Here is a 24,838-nt window from a genome sequence, read left to right as displayed (position 1 = left end):
ATATTAACATATATTATTATTTTCTCCTGATCACACTTACTTAGGGGAAGAGGTCAGGGATCATAGGACAAGGGCAAAAGGTATAATATTTCTTTCTCACTATTGGGTTGCACAGAGATGAAGGTAACATCCTAGAATTCTGCCAAAGACAGAATTCTGAAAACTTAGTTCGAATAGATCATCAGAGAAAACAGATCGCAAACCTTTCTACAAAGTTATTTGAAATGAGATCTGGAGAATGTAGCCTGAAGCAAATGCCAAAGGTGACAATTGTCTGTTAAAAGATCTATAATTTTTCTCATTTCCTTGAGAAAACTGAAGTTCCAGCAGATGTGGCTGTGCATGCTCTGTGGCTGTAAGTGTGCTGACACAATCCTAAGCACCCACAGGGTTCTCATGGTTAGCCAAGATAAACCTCCATGAATAATTCATAAACTCATTTTAATTTCTTCTCATGTCCTATATTTAGTAAAGCTTCACAATTACTCAACATCTGCATTTTATTCCAATCTAAGGGTTTGTAAAATTTAGCTTCACCAAAGGGATTATTATATCACAATTTATTTTCTCTTGATGACAATGGTAGAGATGCTATTCAAACAATAATCTCCCCTCCAAAATGTCCTAAACTCTGAAAAATAATCTATTAATCATTCACTTAAGTGGTTATAAACATTTAATGTGTGTAACTTCTAAAAGAAAAATATTATTTGATTTCTCTGTAAGATATAGACATATCTGTGTACTTGTATGAAGTGAGTTGTAAATAATAATAATAATAATAATAATGCCTTTATGTGATTTCTATTATTTATCTTAAAATAGAATGTATTTTGGAACTCGTTCATCTTGCTTATTAGGAAATTCACAACACAACATTAACTTTAATGTATATTTTATTGAGAATTATGTTTCTGCTTACTTTATTTCTTCACGTTTTCAATCCAAGATGAGAGTCTATGCATGTAGAACTTAGAGCAGTTAGAAAATATTTTTAAAATATAAATTTTACTTGGAGTGGTTGAATTGATGCTGAGTTCAAACTAAGAAGTTTAGGAAGTACTTTCTACCCTTTCATTTTTTTGATGATGTTAAAATCAAATGTATTTTAGTTATTAGTATGTCCAAATTGCTTCAGATATCTGTGTCATTTATAATAATATTATGTTAGAACAAATTTACTCCTGAACTTCAGTGGTGTGACACAATAAAAATGAATTTATTATACACATATGAAACCAAGAAACGTAGCCAAGGGTGAGGGTAAGGTCTCTTCCTTCTGTCGATTTAAGAATCAGACTTTTACTATAAGCATACTTACAGAATTCCTGTCTCTGCAGATGCTGTAGTAGTACATAAACATAGATCTGTGTCCACATCTACTGGAGTTTATGAGACAGAATTACACTAAAGATAGATTTGGTCTATTGTTAGAAAGTGATTAAAGGAACTCAGGATTATCCAAAAATTTCACCAAAGGACACATGTGCAAAGAAAAAAAATGTAAATAAATACACACTGAAGCTTCAGCATAAAACCCAATGCATGCCAATCTGCTATGCTATAACCCATGGAGCACTATTTAAACTTAGATGTCTGGATAATATATCAATAAGATCAGAAGAAGCCAAAGGCTTTCGTTGCCTACTTATAGCCCAAATCCTAAGTAATCCAAGCTTGAATTTTATCAATCCAAGGTAAACAAAACAAACAAAAACCAAGCAAATAAAGCTTCCAACAAGAAACACAAAATGAGTACGCAAAAATTAGTTTGATATAAAGTCTACAGCAGAGTTGCTGTAGATTAGGTTACCCATTTGAGCTTCCTTTTCATATAGAAAGTCAGTAGCAAATTCCCAGGAGAGAATCTTTCAGGCCAGTTTAACTTAGCCTTGTGGGCACACATCTGTTGACTCACATTCTTTTATTCAGCCCAGCAATTCCATTTGCCAGCCTTGGGTCAGTAAAGTAGTAGTAAACAGGGTAAATCATTAGCCATCTTTCTACCTCTTGCAGGCAGAGCTAGTGGGAGAGTTGGTTAATGCAGAGTGCTCTTCGTCTACTGTGTGTTTTATGGCTACCAATGGTCAGAAAAAAACTGTCACAAGGGCAAGAGGGATGGTAGCTGAGTATTTTTCAAAGGAAATGAGCATGAGATTGTAGATTAAATGGGTTTTCTTGTTCTGAAAAGTCAAGTGAGGGACAACTAAAAATGCAGTAAATTAGCAATGTTTTTAAAAGAGTTTAGATATTGTTGAAAAGAAGCAGCCTATATAAATCACTCTTCCCCATACAGTTGTGAAGAGCCAAATTGTTCATTTCCTTGTGTTTGCTTCCTAGATGAGTAATAGAGAGCATCCTACAAATTATATGAGCTGAGAGAGTCCTTGATAAACTGAAGCTACTGAAGGAAATAGTGTAAAATGCTTTGTCATGTTCCTTTATGCTGTAGCACAAGATAACTAATTATTAAGAAAAATAAGACTTGTTAGAATTCCGAGACAATTTTATTCTATTCTAATTGATTGGCTTTTAATATGGCAAACAATAATGACTTGTAAGAAGAACTTAATTTACAAATTATTTGTAAAATTTTATTCAGTAAGAAAACAGTGCTGTAGAATTTGTATTTCTTAAGTTGGCATGGAGCTAAGAAAAGAATATAGAAACTATCTTTAGTACATTAATCAAAGAGCCCTAAAATATCTCTCTCTCTCTCTCTCTCTCTCTCTCTCACTCCTACCCCCTCCCCCCTTTTCCTCTCTCCCTCTCTCCCTCTCTCATCCATTCAGTGATATTTCTTGAGTACTTTGTCTCAGGCTCAGGGAAACATACTGGAAAGGAACAGTGAGTTGTGATTAAAAGGTGAAAATATATTAGTAGAGAGGAAAGTGAACAGGTATAAAATTTTGGAAAAAGATTTATCAGCAAAGTACAAAAACAGAAACTTAGCTGACAATGAGAACAAAGCCTATTGACCACATTTTCTGAAATAGATTCCCAGTGTAATACAATGGCTTCTCTTCTGTCAACTGCGGGTGCCAAGGAGACTTTATTTTTCTCTATCCCATGACACTTAGTCCATCTACCCACCACTCCCTTTTGCCTTTCCCCAATGACGACTATCATCTTTATTATGTGTTCTTCTACTGATCAAAATGAGGGTCAGATGAGGCATGTCCATATGACTATTATTTTTATTGTTTATCCATTAAATGGCAACGTTATTGTTTTTCATTCTTCACAACTCCAGCATTCAGATTCTCTAAAACTTAGTAAAGTGAAAAAATAAAATTGGTGCTATAATTCACTTAGACATAATGTGAATTTAAGGTACATTGGTTAGGAAGCCCAGAACTGTTCTTTACTGGCAGAAGAATCAATTAGGTCTGCCCGTGGGTCCATGGTTCTGATGAGGCATATATTTCAGAGGATCACAGCCTCGCAGCTGAAAGACAGTAGTTAAGTCCCAAGGGATTGTCAAGGATCGTATGTTTATTGTTTATTTGGAAAGGGGTTGATTATAGTTATCATAGGGATAAATACACTAAAAATGTGAACTTATACATAGATAGGATTCATTAAGGCATCCCTCCAATCCAAGAACTCCATTACTGGAGCTCCTTTGTTGTGAGAAAGGTAAAATCTCTCTTTTTCTAAGTAGCCTCCCTAGAGTAGGCTGACTGGTGGCTCTAAAGATATGTCCCCATCTTAATTGACGGAATCTGTGTGTAATGTCATATATGGCAAAAAAAGAGAAAATATTACCTTATATGGTGAAAGATGAAAATAAGTTAAAGATCTTGAGAGGGAGAGGTTATCCTGGATTATCAGGATGGATCCTAAATGCAATCACGATATATTCTTATAAGAGAGACACGGGGAGTTTTGACACAGACACAAAGAAGGGGGAAGATGAGGTGAAGATGGAGCTGAGAGAGTTGCGAGCACAAGCCAAGGAATGATAATAGCAACCAGAAAATGAAGGAGGCAAAGAATAGATTATCACCCAGAGCTTCTTGAGAAAGTGGTCCTGCCAACATCTTGATTTCAGCCCAGTGAAAAGGATTTTGGACTTTTGACCTCTACAACACTGAGAAATTAAACTTCTGGTGTTTTAAGACAGAAAATTTTAGGTACTTTGTTATAGCAGGCATAGGAAACAAGTTAAAACTGTTTCAAAGGGCCTTTCTCATAATCTTTTAGATATGGTACAAGTTATTGAGATAGCATTTTTTGAAGAACATTTCCTTGTCTAGCAAATCTGACTCGATTTCACCAGAAAGTGTCAAAGATGCTTAGAAGTATACACTTTCAAGAAAGGAATGAAATAAAATGTGGTAAAGAGAAAAATACTTTGGATTCATAAATTTAAACATTCTCTTTAATTTTATTAATTAATTAACTTAAAATGTACTGTAAGAGCTAACGCATAGTGAAGATTTTGTGCTCTTGATCCTTTCTCTCAGTGTAAAAATCAGACTCAAACAAAACATGGTACCTTCTGTCTCTTTTCTAATTTCAATAGCTTTCCTTTTCCAGCAAACCACCGGGAGGCCAATGACAGTGACCTCCATGAAGACAGCACATGGAGGAAAATCTCTTTTCCTTCCCTGAAATTTGGAGGATTTTTAATGACTGTTTTCTTCAATAAAATTTGTCCTTTATTTGTTAAATGATTCTGATAAAGCTTTCAAGTCTATTTATTGAGTAGTAGCTAAAAAATATTTCTTTTCTATTTAGAAGAACAAAAATCAGAAGAATTTTTTATAGTGAAGACATATTTTGATATATAAAATATATTTTGAATGATCAATCTTTTCTCATGACTTTTGGTAAATGTTTTATTGTTTCACTGTCATTTTCTTTTAAGTAGAATATTTTTCTCCTTTTTAAGCTGCACATCTGTCACTGTTATTTTAAAAATGTGAATACATTTTTCCAAATACAGAATCTCCTTGACCTTTAAGAATCACACATTTTTGTGAACTCAAATCTTAGTTCATACTTAGCTGTGCTGACACTATAGAACTATTTAAGGTTAAAGTAGTATTGAAGCTTCTTTATTTATGAACATTATGAACATTAATAATTGAAAAATGAAGAATTTGCTCATTTTTATTTTAACTATAGTAAGTAGACTTAGTAAACCTCTCATATGCTGTATGAGCATATCTGGAATGAATATACCTATCAACACAAATTAAATAGAACCAGTTCATGTATTAGTTAATCTCTGTACTGATTCCTTAAATCATATGTATGGTGTTGTATTATTTATTACACTCTATATAAATTTCAGATTTAATTAGCCAGATATACTTTCTATACAACACTTATTGGTGGTGGTGGATCTTTCTTTGAATACAATTTGAGGCAGCTATGCTGTCGTTTTTCACTTGTTAATTCACTTGTTAATTCAAACTATGTTAGAATAGTTTTCAAAGATATGTTTTATTAATTATTCCTATCACTGCATTTTGAAATATGTCTACAAGTGAGCTTTCTTTGTGAATCTTAGTTCTTTATGAAATATGTGGAGCAAGTAGATTTTCTCTTCATATTGCAGAAGAAACTATGCCAACTTATTTTTATATAATGTTTTTTGTTTAGTAGCCACAGTTAATAATGTTTTCTGGTATAAGTAAAGGTTTGTTTCTTTTTATAGTATGTCTTTACTTGAAATTAAAATTAATTACTTATGTGATTTGGCTTCATTGTTCAAAGTACTGTCATACTGAGTACAGAAATTGTATGAAGAACATAATGGCCACTATAGTTTTAATGTTTTATATAGGGTTTTCTAACTTTCATGTAATTTTTTTTGCCCCCAAAGATAATTTACCACACCTTGCTAATACCATCTGTTTTTTTCCTAAGGCCCGTGATGAAAAAGTAAGAATGGCCTTGTTTCTTGAAGAGTTACAGCCTGTAGGGAAGAAATTAGGACTTGGCAGTCATGCCTTAAGGAAGAATTCCTCCACAGTTCTAGCAGAACTTAAAAAAAAAAAAAACTGAACAAAGGAATTGAAATCTTAGGTGTAGTGAATAGACAAGAAATACATCAAGTTGCCCTGAGTTGAGATAGTCACTGAATATCTCTGTTTACTTTAATGCTGTTTTATCAGATTATAATCAGATTCTTTTGTCTAAGCAAAGTCATTAAAAATTAAGTTAATATTGATACATAGAGAAAGAAGAAACTACACCTAAAAAATTAAGACTTAGACACAGATGGTTCCCTTCTAATGTGAATAGATAATAAATAAATTAGAATTTTATTTGGTTTGCATTTTGTTGGATTCAGAAACTACAAGGCTTTAAAATATATATAATCATTTATAGTATAAATATGAAATGTATTACATTTTTATGATTTATTAGCAAATGTTCCTTGATGATATATTAGAAGTATTATTAGGATTCTTAGATATGCTTTCATGGAAAACATGCCTCTTTAAACACAACCATGTTTTATTTTCCTTCTTTCATTAATTATGACAAGACAGGGCTCCCTTCATGTGTCTGTTACCTTAAGTTAGCTGAGTTTTATAATTTCAGCATTCCTAGGAATCTGTTGCCCCACTCAGCATCACCCTTCACACTATAATGACATCTTTGTTTCACTTGGAAACACTAAGTCAAGTTCTAAAATTATAACCTATGGCTAGTATGCACTATCTGTGCTTCTAATTTTTGTCGAGTGCCTCATATAAGTAATTTTATTAAAGATTATAGACTCGTGGAATCCTCAAGATCAAATGATCCATACCGATGAAGCTTATCCTATAAGTGAAGAAATAAAACCCAGGGAGATTACTGACTTGCCAAAACTGATTAAGGACATGGTCACATGAAACTTAAATCAAATTGAAATGAGTTTTTCTTACTAACCATTTTGGTAACATCATTTATGCTCTTTCTAAAATCAATGTAAATCTTAAAACATTGAAGTTATATTCAAATTATGTTGTTAAAATGTACAACATATATAATTAACTAAATATAAAACCAAGTACCATAATTGATTAAACATATGTAGCAACAATTAGCATTGTAGTTATTAGAAAAGTAAGAGATCGTTGTGCTTTTGTGTCACTGAGACTAGAGGGAAAGGTAAATCAATAACACAAGAAGATAGCACAAGTAATGAAAAGATGATATGACTCAGCTGCCTCAGAATAAGTTATGGAAAGAAATGCTAGCAACAGTATAAATTCTTTGTTAGTTTAATTTTCCATCTACTAGAAACACAATAACAGGTATCTTGATATGAAACTACTTAGTGCCTTGAATGGTAGAATATAGTGTATTTATATATAATATATATCATAGTGTATATATTATATATAGCCCAAAGCAAAAAAGCTTATATACATCCTGCACTGATAAAAGGCTCTTTTTTATTCATTAGAAGCCTGAACTTGGTAATAATTTCTCCTGACGTACCCGAAGAGCAAATAATTCATATAATTTTATGCCTTGTTTTGATTACACAGGTGGAAAAACAATGCAAATATTTTTTTTTTTGCTCTACTCCATTTCTGTAATTTATATTTTGAAGTAGTATAGAATAATGTTTCAGATTTTCCAGTCATCATTTTAATTTCCATTAGAATATTGTGCCAATAGCAACATGGTTATTTTTTCCATTGTATCTCTTATGAGATGAACTCTGTGACCAGGCAAGATTTTAAAGTGGTCTTTTGGCAGAATTTACAAAATTGAAATGAATAAAATGTGTTTGGCATTATAATAGCCTCAAAAAAAATTGTTAAGAGACAGAAACAGTGGAAGGTGGGGATGAGGGGGAAGAGAGAATAATAAGCATTTTCTTAATGCCCACCTACATTTTATCAAAATATGAAATACATAGTTTGAACTTCATTCTTTATAATGAAGATTCTTGCTATATTTCTTAATAGTCTTTGGGATCTCTTTTGTACATTTGACTTATTCATGAAAAGAAAATGAAAAGCAAAAAGATGCAAATGTTTCTAGTAAATCATCTTTTCTCATCCTGATATAGACATCATATTACTCTCTTCATAAACAATTTTAATGACTGAGAATGAGTACTGATTTGCTAGAGTACTTCTAAATATTCATTTGGTATAGATTGCCTGTTGCTTCGCTTCTTATTTTTAAGCCCTTTACCCACTCTATGTAAATTATTCACACAAATAGGCAGAGCAATAACACAGTTTAATCAAAGTGGAAAAACAAATAAGTTTAAGTGTAGGTAGCCGAAGAGAATGGGTTTTCCCAAGTTATTCTAGGTCAAAGAAAGCCTATTGGATCTATTTTGAGACATTTCTGCACAATAAAATGAGGATTGGCTATCACTAAACCTCATTTGACTCTCTGAATACTGGTCATTGCTAGAAAAGTGTAGTTCTTGATTGCTCTTTCTCTAAATGTAAACTGCTCTTATTTTCAGGCTCATTGGGTACACCGGGTCAGTTTGGTATCTGTTTTTTTAAAACTGTTCCCAGCAGAATACGAGGGTGGCTCTTTAGGAGGTCCAAGATGTGTCCTTTATGGCTGAGCAATTGTTGCGTCCATTTCCAGTGTTATCGAAAATACATCACAACTATAAATTAAAATGAAGAAAACCTCATATGATGAAATATAAGTAACCTATATGTGACTAGCAGAATATTGTTAAGGAATATATTCTCATTTTATTATAGGAAAACTTTGATATATAAAACAAAGGATGACAATGAAGGCTACTCTATAGATTAATGCATGGACAATGAGAATACAATTTCTGATTCTAACTTATCTTCAAGTTAGAGTGACAGTGGAAAAAAAGTATGATGTTAATATAAATTGTTTTTTTTTAAATAAATGCACTAAGTGTGATTGCTTTATTTATTTTTTTTAACAGTATGAAAGATGCAGGAGTAGGCCATAAGCAGTGGAGGGGTCCCATATTATCCACCTGCAAGCAGTGCCCAGTGGTCTATACCAGCCCCGTTTGTGGTTCAGATGGTCATACCTACTCTTCTCAGGTAAAGAAAATTACAGTCTTTTAGTATGAAGTACATAATGCATATTTATTAGTAAGTGATTAAAACTATTAGTTCTCTAATGTAGTTTTCCAAATAATTTGTTTAACTTTTAAAACAATGTGAATAATCTCACTGGTTTGAAATATGATTCAATGTTTATTTGTTTCTCCTATATTAGAATTTTTAAGGTTTTACATACTGAAGTTATGAACACTCTGAAGCCTCAAATACTAAAACCAACATTTCCTTTGCTGCCACTATGAAAGAGGTCAGAAACATTACCATGCACATAATGAGGTTAACAATTATTATTATAGCAGCAGCAGCTACAGTCTTTCAGTATCATTACTTCTTTTATCTCATATGTTATTTCCTATATTATTGCATGTGAACCTCCAAAAATCCCTTTTAACAAATGAGAAAACTAAGGATTAAAAAGATATAGCAAATTTCACATATTTTGCTGACATCGAATCAAAATTTGATGTCTTCTCTGATTCAGTGTCTCTGTTCTCTACATTACTTAGCCTCCTTATTTGATGTTTCATATTGTTCAAGTCTTTAAGTTTTTAAAAAAATTTTATTATTAGTTTCAAGTATACAGTACATTGGTTAGACAGTTATATAGTTTATAAAACCATTCCCCTAATTGCTCTCTCTCTCTCTCTGCTCTTAAGAGCTTTACTTAATAAGATATTGATCAGTTTTCTTTGATTACATGATAGAAAGGATTACAGGCTCATGACTTCTTACCTGAGACTTTGGGGCCAAATCCATTTACCAATTTAGATTTAAAAAATATTTTTAAAGGTAATATACGACCTTACCCTACAATTAAACATATAACATCTCTTTAAGAAACTACATGAATATTCACAGTAAAGAGGTTACATGAAGTCTGTACAATAACCTTACCTCAGTTCATATCTGGTTATACTCCTAACTCATATACTGCGAAATGAGTTCCAAATATTTTTAGCTCTCTGAGCATTTTCTTTTGTGGATACCTCTTTCTAAATCATACTTTCTCTCAGTGAATATTTCCTTTTTTACAATTGGTAATCTTGGAAAGAGCACTACAATTTTAGGATAGATTAATTCAGTAAATAAATATATGCATAGTACTTACTGGATGTCAAGTACTATGTACCCTTAGTAAAGCTACCACACCTACGGTTTTAATGTGTATATAGTGGTATATATGTTGCTAGGAGAGAAGGGAGGGTATGGCTGGTCCTCTCAACATGACCTTGATCTTGGTGAGCCTCTGCTTTGCAAACTTAGAAAATTCATGTTGTCAGCACAGGGGAAAATGACTCTATCTCAAATAATCACGTTCCAAAGGATAATGATTTGTAAACCATTATACTGGTATATTGAATTACAGCAAAAGATGCAGATTATAATATTCAAACTGGTAGGTAGAACTACGTGGAAAGCAAATTTTAATCTTAATCTCACTTGATGAACATGGATGGTTGAACAAAAGAGATACTGGAATTTTTACTGTCATCCAGCTAAGATAAAACTATATCTTTCTCAACATTAGAAATAGATTTGCTGAAGGTACTAATATGTTTGTATGCAGCATGTCATGGACCCGGGAGAGGCCTAGTATTAGTCCACCAGCTACTTGTTTGGGCCTCTCTTTAGGATGCTCCTAGTATATGATCAGTCCTTTCACAATTTAGTTTCATAGGACACAAAGTTAAAATCACAAGTGATCTCCACCTGTTGGGACCATACAGGAGAGCTCGTTTGATGGTGTTAGAGAAACACAGTTGTGATAATCTCACTTAAGACTAAATACACCTATTATACGTAGATTAATTCGCATATATATGTCCAATTCATGGGGTCCCCCATTGTTCTCCTTTGTATTGGGCACACTGTGAAGCCCCAGTTTACAAACCATATAGCCTTATTTATATCATCAATAAAACCATTCTAAGTAATCCGTACTCGAATTATTAATACACTATTTTTGCATATGTATTGCTTTCAATAAATGCCTCATTTACAAAGAAAGATATAAAAAGAACATGGTTTAGATGAATATGAGTTTTTAGTAACCCTAAATCACCACCCTCATTTCTGTTGATTTTAACTTAACTTGGTGATTTTTCCACTTTGGAGCACCGATCTTCATGTTAAGTGTGTGCACTGACAGAAATGAAGCTGAGCCACATATAATCATGAAAACGAAATAGAGATCTTAGCCTAGTAAGAATTTATATTAAACTCTCCTTTTTAGAGTTTATTAGAAGTTTACTTTTTAGATGTTTATTGGATTTAAACTCAAATGAAGTCTCTTAACTATTTTTTTTTTTCCTGTGAGTAAAGTAGTGTCCCAGGCTATTTAGGTGCCAAATCAAGAACAAAGACCACAGAGGCAAGTGCCTTCTTGAGAAGGTGATTTATTTATTTTCCAAACATCTACCTAATAGGAGATGAAAATAGAAGACAGGTGCAGGGGTCACAAGATCTCTCTCTGGCTTTGATTCATTCATTTTTGTCAGTAGATGAAGCATACTCTGACAGGACAAATTTAAACATCTTTTTGGGGCTCGTAGGCATTTGAATTCACAATATTTGTGAGCTCCAAATTCTAAGCTTAGTGTAGTCCATGAAGCTCCTTGCATGAAGTTTCTAATTCCCCAGCTAAGTAATCTTTACATGATAAAAATTAGTCAGGAGCCAGATAACTATCAGTCCAGAGCGTGGGACCCCCACATCCAAAAAAGAAGCCCCGTCCTCTTCTCTAAGACTTTTCATTGTTCTGTATTTTGGACCGCCTACATTGATATACAGGGTTTTGTTTTTGTTTTTTTTTTACTACTACAATTAATATTCCTACAGCTTCTATTTTAGACTAACCACAATGTTTCCTTATTAGCCTCAGCTCAATTTATGGAGATGAGATTCTAAGTTATTTTTCCACTCTACAACTTTAAGTGAAGGTGAGGTCATTACGGAATATAATAGGTGCAGGAGATGGAGGATGGGGTGAGAAATAGGGTTATCAGAAGGTATCCAAAAGAGGATTTTAATCAAATGACAGAACTAGGATATAATTTTGGAAAGTATACCTCATTACATAATATGACCAATTTTGAGTGATTATTTTGTTAGAGTTCAAGTTCTGGACTTTTCAGCTTGTCTAGAAACCCTAAGCAGAATATTTTAAAATGTATACACAAAAAGACAAAGAACAGATGAGGAACTAGGGAAAAATAAATTTACTTGAAAAAATATTGACATTTTTGTGATTTCCATGAGAAGTATTTTTGTTCCATTATCTGATTTGTTTTTCCTGTTAAGAAAAACAATTGACTTTTTTTTTAGTTCACTTAATCTTTCTTTTTAAAAGAACCAATCTTTTAAAAAAATTCTTTCAAATTCAGCAGTGCCAGAAAATCAAAATATAAGTTTGGTCAAGGTTATTTGAGAGGTAATCATTCCAGAAATTGACACAAAAGATGAAGGTTCTTGTTTCTTTACTTCAGGCAAAGTCTGTTTTGATTGTAAAGTCAAGCTTCAGTAAGAACTAGGAATCGTTCTCCGATACGGCATCTATATTAGACTGTGGATATATTTGTCACTGACTTGTGTAAGTTGTATACTACATTTGCTGAGTGGAAGTCAATAAATAATATTAATGTTTTAGAACTCAGTAGGGCATTTGTAATATAAATTCCCTGGGGACAACGCATTGAATGATTTTGAATTCTTTTTCTATCATATTTAGTCATGCAGTGCTTGGCAATTGAACTAAATAATGAATTCCTTAAGAATGAACATTGTTTATAAGAAATGCCTCTCTCTCTCTCTGTGTGTGTGTGTGTGTGTGTGTGTTCAGGGAAAGCAAATAGAAAGCTTATCCATTTTATACTGAAGTTCTCAACTCTGACTACAGAGATGATGCTTAAATTGGTTTGAGATGGGGCCCTATGAATCCGAATTTTAAATCTCCCCAGGTGATTTTTCTGTGTGGGCATGGTTGAGAACTACTGTTGGCATTTCTCCAAACTATTGGTTTTAAAATCTTAAATACAAAGATTTTTAAAAATATAAAATAAAACGTTAACTTTAGCATTAAAGGGGAAGCATTTACCTATTATTGCAATTTGAGAAAAGTCCATTTTAAGTTTCAACATTCTACTATGATTTCTTAATCTTTAATTTTATTCAAATTTAAGGGATTCTTACGCATCACCATTTTTATGTATCACATCTTAGTATTTAGCATTTGACTGTCCTGTCTACCTTTCTTTGAATACTTTATCTGAGCTGTGATAATTTTATGTTGGAAGATCAACAGTCAGAAATGAATGTGTACAATTTCTGCTTGAACTGTTTTCAACACAGGCTAGGTTTTGCTTTTGGCTTGGGTATGGCAACTTGATCAAGATTATAGCTCCAGCATATTATAGGAATCATTGAGTGGGATAAGCTCTTATTAAATCACTGAGTATTAAAGGACGTAATATGAGTTAACTTTATCAGAAAATCTCAGATTTAAAAAGAACTCAATAGGACATCTAGGACAAACTTCTACACAATATGCAAGTCACTGATAAGATACCATGTTCTGTGAGATAAACGTCTATATTTGAGGAGAGTTCTAATTGTCAGAAAAGCTTTCCTCTCCTTGTATTGATTTGACTTCCAACAACTCTCTATTATTACCCTCTTGGGCATATATTGATGCACGAAACACGCATTCTGTTTTTTTCAGTTATTGGGAAAAAAAAGAATTCCTAAATTTTCCATTTAAAATGAAACGAGAAGCTAAAAGATATTTGCAAAACAATCGAGGGGGTAGAATATTATTTAGTTGTACTATTGTCAGACTACAAATAGTCCAAAAAGTCAAGCAGATGACACAGATTAGTTTTAAAGAACATGATGACGTGGCCAGAGTCACCTGATGCAACTGGAATAGCAACAACGTCAACTGGAAAAGTGTCAGGAGAGACTTGTAGCTGAAAGAGTTTATTGGGATTGTGCCCCCAACGTAGAGAGTGTGACCCAGCTCGCTGCGCACTGCATGGCTTCCAAATCAGCCTGATGGTTTAACTGACACAAAGGCCAAAGTATAATATCCAAGGGAAGCACACAGACTTTCCAATACCCAAAAAATCCAGTTCGGTGGTAGGACTACTATTTGGTGATGGTGACCAAAGAGAGAGCAGTTTTCTTTCACTGTTGGAGAAACTGAGCATTGTAAATCCAACCTGATTGTCCGAAGAATCTTTACTTAGGAGCAGGCCCTTGATTTTCGTCAGGAGTTTATCAGCCAGTACTGCTGACCAAGGTTTAATAATCCTGCAGAGTCATAGAGACCGAGGTTTCTGATTTTCCAGCCAATAGCATCATCTAGCTCAATTGTCAAACAGCATTTTCAGATAAAAGCCATAGAAGACAAAGATGGTTGCTACATGATGAGTATCATGCTAATTCACCTGGAAAACTTAATATAATAATGCTAATCTTCTATGTATATAATAAGAGAGTCTCAAGATATATAAAGCATTTTCTATAGGGAGAAAATATCAGATCTCACCAACACATTGTGAGATTTCAGCACTCCTGTCTTAGTAATTGATGGAGCTACAAGGGAAAAAGTTAGGCTCAGAGTAAGTCCATGAGACCCACTGCACAGTGGTGAAGGGAAAAGGGTGAACTCCGTAATATAGCCTTGGAGGCTTGCCTACCTTTGTCTAAGGATGTAGGGTATTGAGTGGGAAATGCTTCTGGAATTTCTATGCTGATGAAATGACCAGAAAGATCATGAAAATGCTTCTGCTGAGCAATTCAGAAAATAGATCAAGCATTTAAGTAAATCTGTGTTTCTCATTGTTGGAGAAAGTACTTACAAACATGGGAAATAGAAAGCTGGAAAGAATCTCTAGACGTTGGATTGGAATTGGAGCGATCAGCATGAACTCATGTTGAGTATTTTTTGGGTTTAAAAAATATAGGATACATATGGAATTGTTACAGATATATGTTTGTGGGCATGTATATCCTAGGATAGTTTATTTGGAATACTTAATTATTAACTTCTGAAAGGTTAACTAGTTCACTTCTGCTCTCTCTGTTTCTCTGTACCCTTGTTCTATTTTTTATATTCACCTTTACTTTATAAAGTCATCTTTAATAACACATTTTAACCACCCCAGTTAGCAGATCCTCCGTTTGCTACAGCCAACCTTGCCAAGAGTCTTCCTCTCCAAACGTGCATGAGCCATGGTCTTAGATGCACATGTATTCCCGCAATTAGTCAACAGAGGGTGCTTTCGCTCTGGAGGTAATGGCTTCTCAGATTACTCCCTCAGGTCTACCCAAGAAGAAACTCTACACAGTGGAAAAAACTGAGTTTTATGTGTTTGTATATTTGTGTTCAAGCTAATTGTATCAGCTCTTCTCCACCTTTCTCTTTTAGCACATCCCAAAGTATATCATTAATACCAGTGCATAAAACTGTGTAGGGGCTGTGGACCATTAAGCATATATTTTAGCTATAAGAATAGTACATATTTTTAAATAGGCTCTTGATATTTCTTAAGCATAATAAATAAGAAAGTCTCAAAGTTTAGTTTATTGAAACAGTTGATATGAAACTTTAAGTATGTAAACTCCATAGACATTGAAATGTATACACAAGCTATCACACTTTAGTATTTTGATGCTCGTAGTATAATTGTTGGAGTCATTTACTATGTTGAAGTCTTTAGAGTCTTTCCTCTTTTTAGCTAAATTTAACGTCTGTCCTGAATCTTTCATCTTATTGTATATTCTTTTAAAGTACATCCCTTTTTTTCTTATTTCCATTCTTTTTAAAATATCCACTCCCATTATTATATGTAAGAATAATTCTCAAATGTCATCCTCGTTTTTAGGAGTATGCAGTGTCATGACCTTCTTTTTCATCTATTTTAAAATTATTTTTAACCACTCATGCACCTTCCTGGAGAATTTTATAAGTTATCTGTCAAGCCCATATTATATACTAAGATAAATAATGAAAATATAAATCAGTAGTAAGTTAAAATGATTTCATTAATTTTATGTATGTATTTTATGTATGTATGCAAACAACATGCTTTTATAGGTTGTATTTTAATTGAAGCTGTTACTGATCATTGAAGCAGCATTGGTCTAAAATAAGTTACATGAAAATTTTTGTTTAATAATAAAATTCAATAAAACATATAAGATAGAGCGAAAGTCAAATAAATATACTATCCCATTGATCTTTTAAATGTTTAAATTTATTACCAGATTTCGAAGTCTAAGATATCTGTTTAGAACAATGATCTAACAAAGAGGAAAATATATACATAAATGCCGCCTTATGCACAGAAAACACAAAATAAAAGACTTTTGACTACAGATGATCTTATAACAACTGAATAATTCTGTAATATGAAAAACAGTAAGATATTTTATAAGCATATACTCATAATCCTGACTGAGGTGAAAGAATGGACAACCCTGTCATTCTAGGACTACTTTGGATTAAATCGAGTTTAAGACAGAATGGAATGCAGCAATCCCATGCACATCTGTAAACATATCCAGATACCCTTCGAACCATCCAAAATCCAGTACTGCATCCATTTCTGAGTCCATAAATCACTGGTCACGTTTTCTTGATACGATGCTCTAATAGAAGATAGTGTAACCTCTGTGCCAAATGAGATGTTTATGCCGAGTATTTTCAAATGTGTTTAATTTTTGAAGAAAAATAAAATTTTTATAATAATTCACGTTTGAAAAATTGGAGATATACTGATCCAGATAATGTACTACATCTAAAATAAATGTGTTCAGTAAGATAAGGGTTAAGTATACTTTTGTGCCTCATTTTTTTTCCTGGCAATTCTCCATGGTCAGGTAATCCGTTGCCAACTGGAACAATATTTTCACTGGTTCATGACTACATGACAAGGATTGTAAACTTCTTACAAGTTTACAGTGGGTTGACATGTGCTTACTGCTCTCATCTTATCTCACCTGACTTAGCTTTAATTCAACTAGTCCATTATAATACCCAATTTCTAGATGCTGACTTGAATGTCTGATAGAAAGTGATTGAAATATATAACAAGGGGAAACTGACCCACATATCAGTCAGCCTTAGAGATTGCTTAAGTTAAGGACTCTTAGTCTCAGGACTCCCTTGGTCCTTTTCTCATTTTGACTTTGCTTTGTAGCATCTGTGCTCACATCTCTGGTGTTGTCCCTGGAAAGGGCCTGCCTTTCTCCCCTCAGATCTAATGAAGAATGTGGGAAAGTGACTCTGACCTGCCTCATGTCCTATGACTTTAAAAAGAAGTTTCTCAAAATAAAAGTTTCTGATGAGAATAGCAGTTACCCAAAATAAGCAGGGTATTATCCTTTATGAAAAGTAGAGTGTTACACAGAGAAAACAATGAATGATATAGTGTCCACTTTAGTGCACAGGGTTGTTAAAGGCTGTTGCTCTGTTTAGCTCCCAGCTTGTGTACGGATGATATAATTATGATATGAGTGTAAATGGCAGATCTCAATTGAATGAATGGATGGATTCAAGGCCAAATCGAGTCTTTTTTTCCTCCTTTAGTTGTCTTTGCATAGAAAACACCAGAGTAGGGAAGAGAAAAACTCAAGTGGAGGGGATTTGCTAGGAAAAGGGTTAGCTATAGCTAAGTATGAGGAATTCTATGCATGATATCTCTGCTTATGTCTAAGATATGGTTGTATAAGGTATTCAAGAGATGATATAATGCAATATATTAGTCAGTCCAAGATATATTAAAGCAGAGACGAAAAAGTGATCATAATTGCATGCTTTCCAATTTGGTTTTTTCACTTGCACAAAAATTTTTATCACTACAAAAGAAATAGAACATTGTTGCTATTTTTTTCCTACTGCTAATTATATACTTGTTCTACATTAGAAGCACTATAAAATAGTATTTGAATCTCATTTTAGCTATGTTTTTGATCTGTTGTGTAAGCTCTCTAAGCTTCACTTGTAAACTTTATTTTAAAAAATATCTTACTCTGATGATCAAAAGAGTAATGCATTAAAATTGCTTAATACAGTGCTCGACACATGATGATGACTCAATGAAAGTAGTCATGTATAAACTATATTTTGTCGTTTTAGCTGATTTGTATTTTCAGTTTTTCTGGATAATTAAAATGCTGATAGCTGGTAGTTTACTTATACCATTGTTTTAATTTTATATCCATTACATTAATGAGTGCCCAAGAAAAAGTTTATAAAGGAATAAGGAAGAGATCTTGAGAGTTTAGTTAATCCATTTGTTGGCTTTTGGTAGACCAATGCCTAAATCAGGGCTTCTCAGTCTAGGCACTATTGACATCAGACATCATATAAAGTTTTATTTTGGGGAGCTGACCTGTGCAGTGTAAGATGTTTAGCAGTATTTCTGGCCTCTAGTAGACGTCAGCAGCAATCCCTCCGCCTGGCAGGTGTAACAACCAAAACTGTTTCCAGATGTTCTTTGGGGGATAAAAATCACTCCTAGCCGAGACCTTATGATTTAAGCCATTTAACATGGCCATGGTGATTGTATCATCTTGAAAACCTGTAACAGTAGCCTTTCCCAGTGTTTGCTGACCCCTGATTGTTGGGATCTTTTCTGTGGACAGCCCAGATCGCTCTTATACTGATATCATACTTTCTTCTTTGATCTTGTTATTAAGCAAATGGCTTTAACTTACTTTCGCTGACAAATGTCAACTTTGACCATTGAAATATTATTCTGTGGGCTTGCTTTTCACAATAACTGATAACTTAAGTGTTCTCAATATTCAAGTTCTTAATTAGGAATGCATTAATCATGTCTTTCTGTACAGTATTTGCATTTTTTGGTAATTATAGACTAATGAACATGCCCTTTATGTGATATTTTAGTTCACTTATACCTTTATAAATATTTCAGCTTTGTGATAATTAAGTAAATTGAACATTATTAATTAGAAATGCAATCAATGTAGTTAACTTTTTTAAATACTACTTTTAATATCCTAATATTCTTTGAATAATATTCTCCATGAAGATTTTTTTTTGTCAAAACCAATCTATAAGTAAATAAAATTAAATGGTTTTCTGATTATAGGGAGCTAAATTCATAAAATTATACATATAGATTACATTTGCTATACATTCGATTCTTTATGGAAACAGAAAAAAAGTGATAGATCACTCTGAAGAAAAATCGTTTCATTTATAAAGTAATTCTTTTGCAAAGCTTTAACTTTATCAAATCATGCAAATCTTAAAGATAGCTTTGAAAATTTTAATTTATAATTATGCTAAAGAAAATTAACTAAAAGGAAAAGTTTTGATGAACACAAGATCGGATTTTTATAGATTGTTCTCTTATAAATTATTTGCTTAATAACATTACAATTAATCATCAATATTTGAGCAGAAAATGATTCCCCTTTTAATAAACAACTCTTGTATTATTGCTCAAGTATTTTTTGAACTTTTATTTTCTCTGAATAAAAATATCATTACTAAAGTAAACTACATTTAAAATGTATGAGTATGACATGACACCTTTGAAAGGAGCTAACATTTGCAAATTTCAAAAGTCAATATTAGCTATAAACAATATTGACTTTTGGATTTATCTGTTCATATACCACTTATAATTGTTCCTGAGAATTTCTTAAATTATGCCATGAGTCAGAATTTTCTTATGACCAGATCCAGGGTTCTAAAGAATTAAGTTAAAAGAAGTTACAGGAAAGAATATTAATTTGAATTTAAAGTTTCAGAGTTTTTTGTAACTTATTTGGCTTTCATTAAAACACTCAAAATTTAACTGTTTATTTCTACTTTTGATTAGCTATTGGGACTTTTTAATTACATTTAAAATGCATCATGATTTTACATGATAAGACCTTTTTTATTATTTAAATATTAAAAAAAAAAATGATACCTTTGATACAGCTTATTCTTCCAAAAAAAGCCCACTAAGCCACCACAAACATATTTCAAGTGTAAAACTTTTTAATCACTTGTTGCAGAACTAGTTAAAAATTGTGCCTGTCCATTAGAGAGTTATTTGACAAGAAAAACAAATGTTGTACAGAAGAAGTGAGTAATCTGATTAGTCATTGGGTGTATTCATTTCTTGGTATCAGCTGAAGCTGAATTAAATTAGTCACTGGTGCATTTGTCAATTGGAGCCAGAAAGTCTGCTCTATTTAAATTTAAAATAGTTTGTACTGAGTAAATTATGGGGGTAGCCACTAAAGAAATCACATTACTTCAGAATTAGCAAGATCAATTTCTTTTAGGGTAAGAGATAATTATTGCCCCTTAAAAGACGGAGTAGGTTTATAATTTTTTTAGTCATGTCAAACATCCATTTATAAAATATTATGAATGAATTAAAAATACTCAGGCTTAAAATTCTAACAAAGAATAATGCTTACAAAGGAAATCAAACCTAAACTAAACTAAAAAAAAAAAAACTTTATGTGCCATGATTACTTGCCTTTAATTTTATTCGGCTTTTATAAACATTTACTGAACCTAGCTTATGGTTGTTATTGGTGTTTGATTCTTAAAACTCTGTAGATTAGATGTTATCCTAGTTATTCATGTGGGGAAATTGAGGCCAAGAACATTTAAGAAACTAGCCCAAGTGCCACATTTAAAAAGTAGTACTGTTAAAATTCGAATTCAGGTTTGATACTCTTTGTTCTAATCCATTTGTTTATCTTTTCCAATAGCGTATGCAATAGAATTACAAGTGTATTATAGTCACTTTCTTGACTTTCTACCATTACAAGTAAATGTGTTTGAATTATTATTTCTTTTCTCTTTTTATATAGTGCAAACTGGAATATCAGGCATGTGTCTTAGAAAAACAGATCTCCGTCAGATGTGAAGGACGTTGCCCGTGTCCTTCGGATAAGTCCACAAGTACAAGCAGAAATGTCAAGAGAGGTAAGTGGTGAAAACTTATTTACACTTTTACATTCTTTTGCTTTATTTAAGTGTTTCGCAGTAAATGTCATTATGTACACAATGAACCATTATATTGTATTGACTTCGTGAATATGAAAAAAAAGTACTTTTTTTTAGCCTCAAATATTAGAGCAAGTAATGTTTTACTATAGATCTTTTTTATCTTAATTGTAATAACTGCAATCTTTCGTACATGTTCACCATATACAACAACCTAAAGCAATGCCTTCTATGAATTACTGTGTCTAAAATGTTTTACATTTTTTTTTTCTTTTTTGGAGCAAGCAACTGATCAATGGTAATATAGTAAGTTATAAAGTAGTTTGGGTCAGAGTAGAACTGATCAGTCAGTAAATAAAAATGTCTATCCTGTGTAGAATGCGCGTATTTGTATGTGTGTATAAAATTGCCTATTAAATAATTTCATAAATCAAACTTTTTGATTAGATTTAGAGTTCTTAAATCTTTATTTTTATAGGTTTGATGCCTAATGAAATATGTTGACCCCAATATATGTTATAGTATATAATTTGACTTTTCGTAGATTATTTATCATGGTTTATATGGTATTACTTTTATATTTAAAGTATTGTTCGTGCCTTAAAAAAATCTCCATGGGTGCTAGTTTCAGTTCTTCATAACTATAGATAAAGAAAGAATCATAAGGAATAGATGTTTCATTAAGTCAGACTGTTTTATAGAACATTAACATCAACATTTATCATATATTTTATAATGATGTGAATCTTGTAATTTAACAATTATCATGGATCTTTAGTGCAAAAAATTTATTTTTGCCTTTTTTTCTGAAAAAATATAAATGATATATATGTAGATAAGAAAATACAAAGTTTATTTAATGTAAACTATGTATTTTCTTAAACATATTATATTTGATATTCTATATTACAGTCCCATGATGAATATTTTAGTACAGATAAAACTTTGAACTTCAGTTATGCCATTTATATTTGTCTTTACTCATTAAGTAATATCTGAAATAATTTAGAATTTAAAATGTGATAGCATCACTTTTAGTAAAGTAAATAATAGTTGATTTTACTGTTCAAAAGTAAATTCATTGATTTGCATACTAATAATGGTAAGCTAGTGTTCAAATATTAGTCAATGTACAGAATGACGCCAACTAGTAGGAGAAAGGTTCTAAGCTGTCTCCCAGGTGCCCTGTTCTTTAAGCCTCACCCTTGCTGCCTCGCCCCAGCCTAGAAACAGTTTCAGCGCTTAATTCCTTCTGGACTCTCCACCCCATATCCCAATTTACTCTCTCTAACATAGCTCAAATGAGGATATTCAGGCATGACTTTGAATGTATTAATCAACTCCTATATCATTAAGAGTAATTATAGTTTTCTTTTAATTGAAGTACTTTGATATCTCTTGCCTTCCTCATTCTTCTTCCTATTTACATAATTAAATATATTTTCCTCTGAAAATCGCTTTAGGTATGAAGCAAATCCTACCTTAGTGTTCGATATCCATTTTTTTTCATTGGAGGCTATTAAAAACACCTAATATATCATAGCCCTTCACAAAGATTTCCCTTCGATGAGATTTTCTGCTTTTCAACTCATTTTGAATGCAAAATATGTTTAATATGGTATCAATTTATTATAAGCTCTCACAAACTACAAAAGGAACTCAGTATGCATTAAATATGGAAGGTAACATGTCTTAGATGGATCCCTTGTGAATAAACAATAATTATGTTTCATGTTGCTCGAACTCTCTGTACAATGTTTATATTAATATGTCAAAAAGGAAACTTCTCTTAAAGTGATATCATCAAGGGATAAAGATCATTTGTGTTCAATTGTGTGTAAAAAGAGAGGCAAGAAGAATTTAAACTAATCCTGTTCTGATGGATCGTCAGGGCAAAACAAGTACAGGATTTTGCTAGCTACTGTGGAAAAGCAGTACAGAAAATTATGAATGTCATTTCTACAGAGTGCCAAAGGCCATGAAACATGGGAACTGTAAAACTTAGTTCAGTATCATTTCTAATCTTTCAACTGTCATTTGCATTAGGAGCATGCATTCACTAGAATGTGTAGTGCTGGAAATTTGATTTAATAGCATCTCTATTCTAGAAAAAGAAAGAAACTAACACCAATGAAATACCTCTTAAATCTTTCTGACTTCCTACATTTGAGGTCAAACTAACACGATAGTAAGTTTTTGCCGTGTTAAAAGCTGAGTGAATGCTTTCAAGTGACTTGAAATATATTAAAACTATTAAAAATACATTTCCTTTATACAGTAGGAAGAAACAAAGTTCTCTGTTCTCTTAATGTAGTCAGTAATGGGTGTGCATAAATTTGTCCAAATATATACATTTGAGTAACTCAAATAAAGAAAGATAGGTAGTTTACACTTTAAAAATTTATTTTTTGTTTTTTATTATTATAAATTTGCACGTTTAAATTCTAGATTCTGACTTTACGTGAGAAGATAATCATACCTCTCTTCAATCAGTAACCTAACTGTTCTGTTTTTTGCTTTTCTAACTCATGAAATTAAGAGTACAAAGGCCAGTGCTTTTCATCCTTTTACTGTATTACTTTTTTCCATTTTTTTTAAGATGTTGTCTGATGACAGATACAGAATGATCATGTAAAAGGTTAATCAACTTCATTCAAAGACTATACATTTTAGCTGATTTTTAACCCCCCTAATATATTTTATATCGCTAGGTTATTATGAGATTCATAGCTGTGAACATGGACTATGAACAGACTATTTTCTACAGATTTTGTATATTGTATTGTTTTGTTTTGGTTTTGGCAGCTAAGTTATACTCAGTGACTGATTCTGTCTTTGCCAGTAATTTACTTAGCACAGGTTTGCTGTGGGAATTATTAATAATTTCACAAGCCAATAGCATATGTGATGATATTTCTTAATAAGCCAATAAAGAAATAACATATTTCAAACAAATGATAGATTTAATCACATCATTATTCTGAGAAAGGGGAAATAAAGTCCAAATTTAACAAAGGTGTACCTTTTTACACAAGTTCGAGATTTTGGGAAAGATGGCTTGATCAACCACAAGCTGACTTCTAGCTACTAGCATAAAGATGAAAGTCTCTTGCTGCTAGAGCACATTGCTAGGAAAAGAAAAGTTAAAGGTGTTGGTGGACAACCGAAGCTGCTCAGAGGGTTATCATTCCGGGGACCGTTACATGGTTTAGCACCGCTGCCGACCAAATTGTCACCTTGGCCAGGGCAGGAGCAAGTGTCTCAAGATCTTCAGAGAGCTGTTTAGGTCAGCAAAGTATGCCTTGCTCAGAACAAAACTCTTGAATAGTCCTGACAAAATAGTCCTCTGTTTATTGTCTAACTATCCCCTTGCCATAGTTGCTTCTTCACATGTTCTTTTCAGCAAATGGTCTGGTTTGTACTCAAAAACATCAACAGATGACATGATGACATCTTGACATAACTTACTTCATTCTTATATCGAAACAACTTTATTTCTAAGAATGATTTGTCTTTATCATAAACAAGTGAATCAAAATGGCTTCACTTAAGTCATAAACAAGTGGATCTTAAATCCTATTACAATACACCACACAGACCAAATAAAAATACCAGGAATTGAGAATAAATGGGAAAATGTGCTTAAATAGGTTTAAAATTATTTTCTCATGAACTTTTTAAAATTAAGCATGGGTTTAAGAATGTTTTAGAAAAAAATACTAATGCAGATAATATATTATATATATTATATATCAGATATATAATATATATCTAATCAGATATATAATATATATATTATGCAATCCTAAATCTA

At 32.4% G+C, this 24,838-nt stretch overlaps 1 protein-coding gene across 7 annotated transcripts in view; it reads left to right on the top strand.

Annotated features, from left to right (window-relative positions):
• Positions 1-24,838, top strand: part of SPOCK3 (SPARC (osteonectin), cwcv and kazal like domains proteoglycan 3) — a 319,424-nt gene that overhangs the window by 200,809 nt on the left and 93,777 nt on the right. For 6 of the 7 annotated variants that reach the window (XM_006917021.1, XM_006917020.1, XM_006917019.1 and 3 more), the window contains 2 exons: positions 8,894-9,017; positions 20,889-21,003. In XM_006917021.1, the coding sequence (XP_006917083.1) occupies positions 8,894-9,017; positions 20,889-21,003 (239 nt within the window). The remainder of the gene's footprint in view (positions 1-8,893; positions 9,018-20,888; positions 21,004-24,838) is intronic. The other variant, XM_006917022.1, reaches the window with a different exon arrangement.

Source organism: Pteropus alecto, unplaced genomic scaffold, assembly GCF_000325575.1.
Source record: "Pteropus alecto unplaced genomic scaffold, ASM32557v1 scaffold166, whole genome shotgun sequence".
NCBI lineage: Eukaryota > Metazoa > Chordata > Mammalia > Chiroptera > Pteropodidae > Pteropus > Pteropus alecto.
Note: the sequence above shows the minus strand (reverse complement) of the source record. Positions and strands in the feature narration are given on the sequence as shown.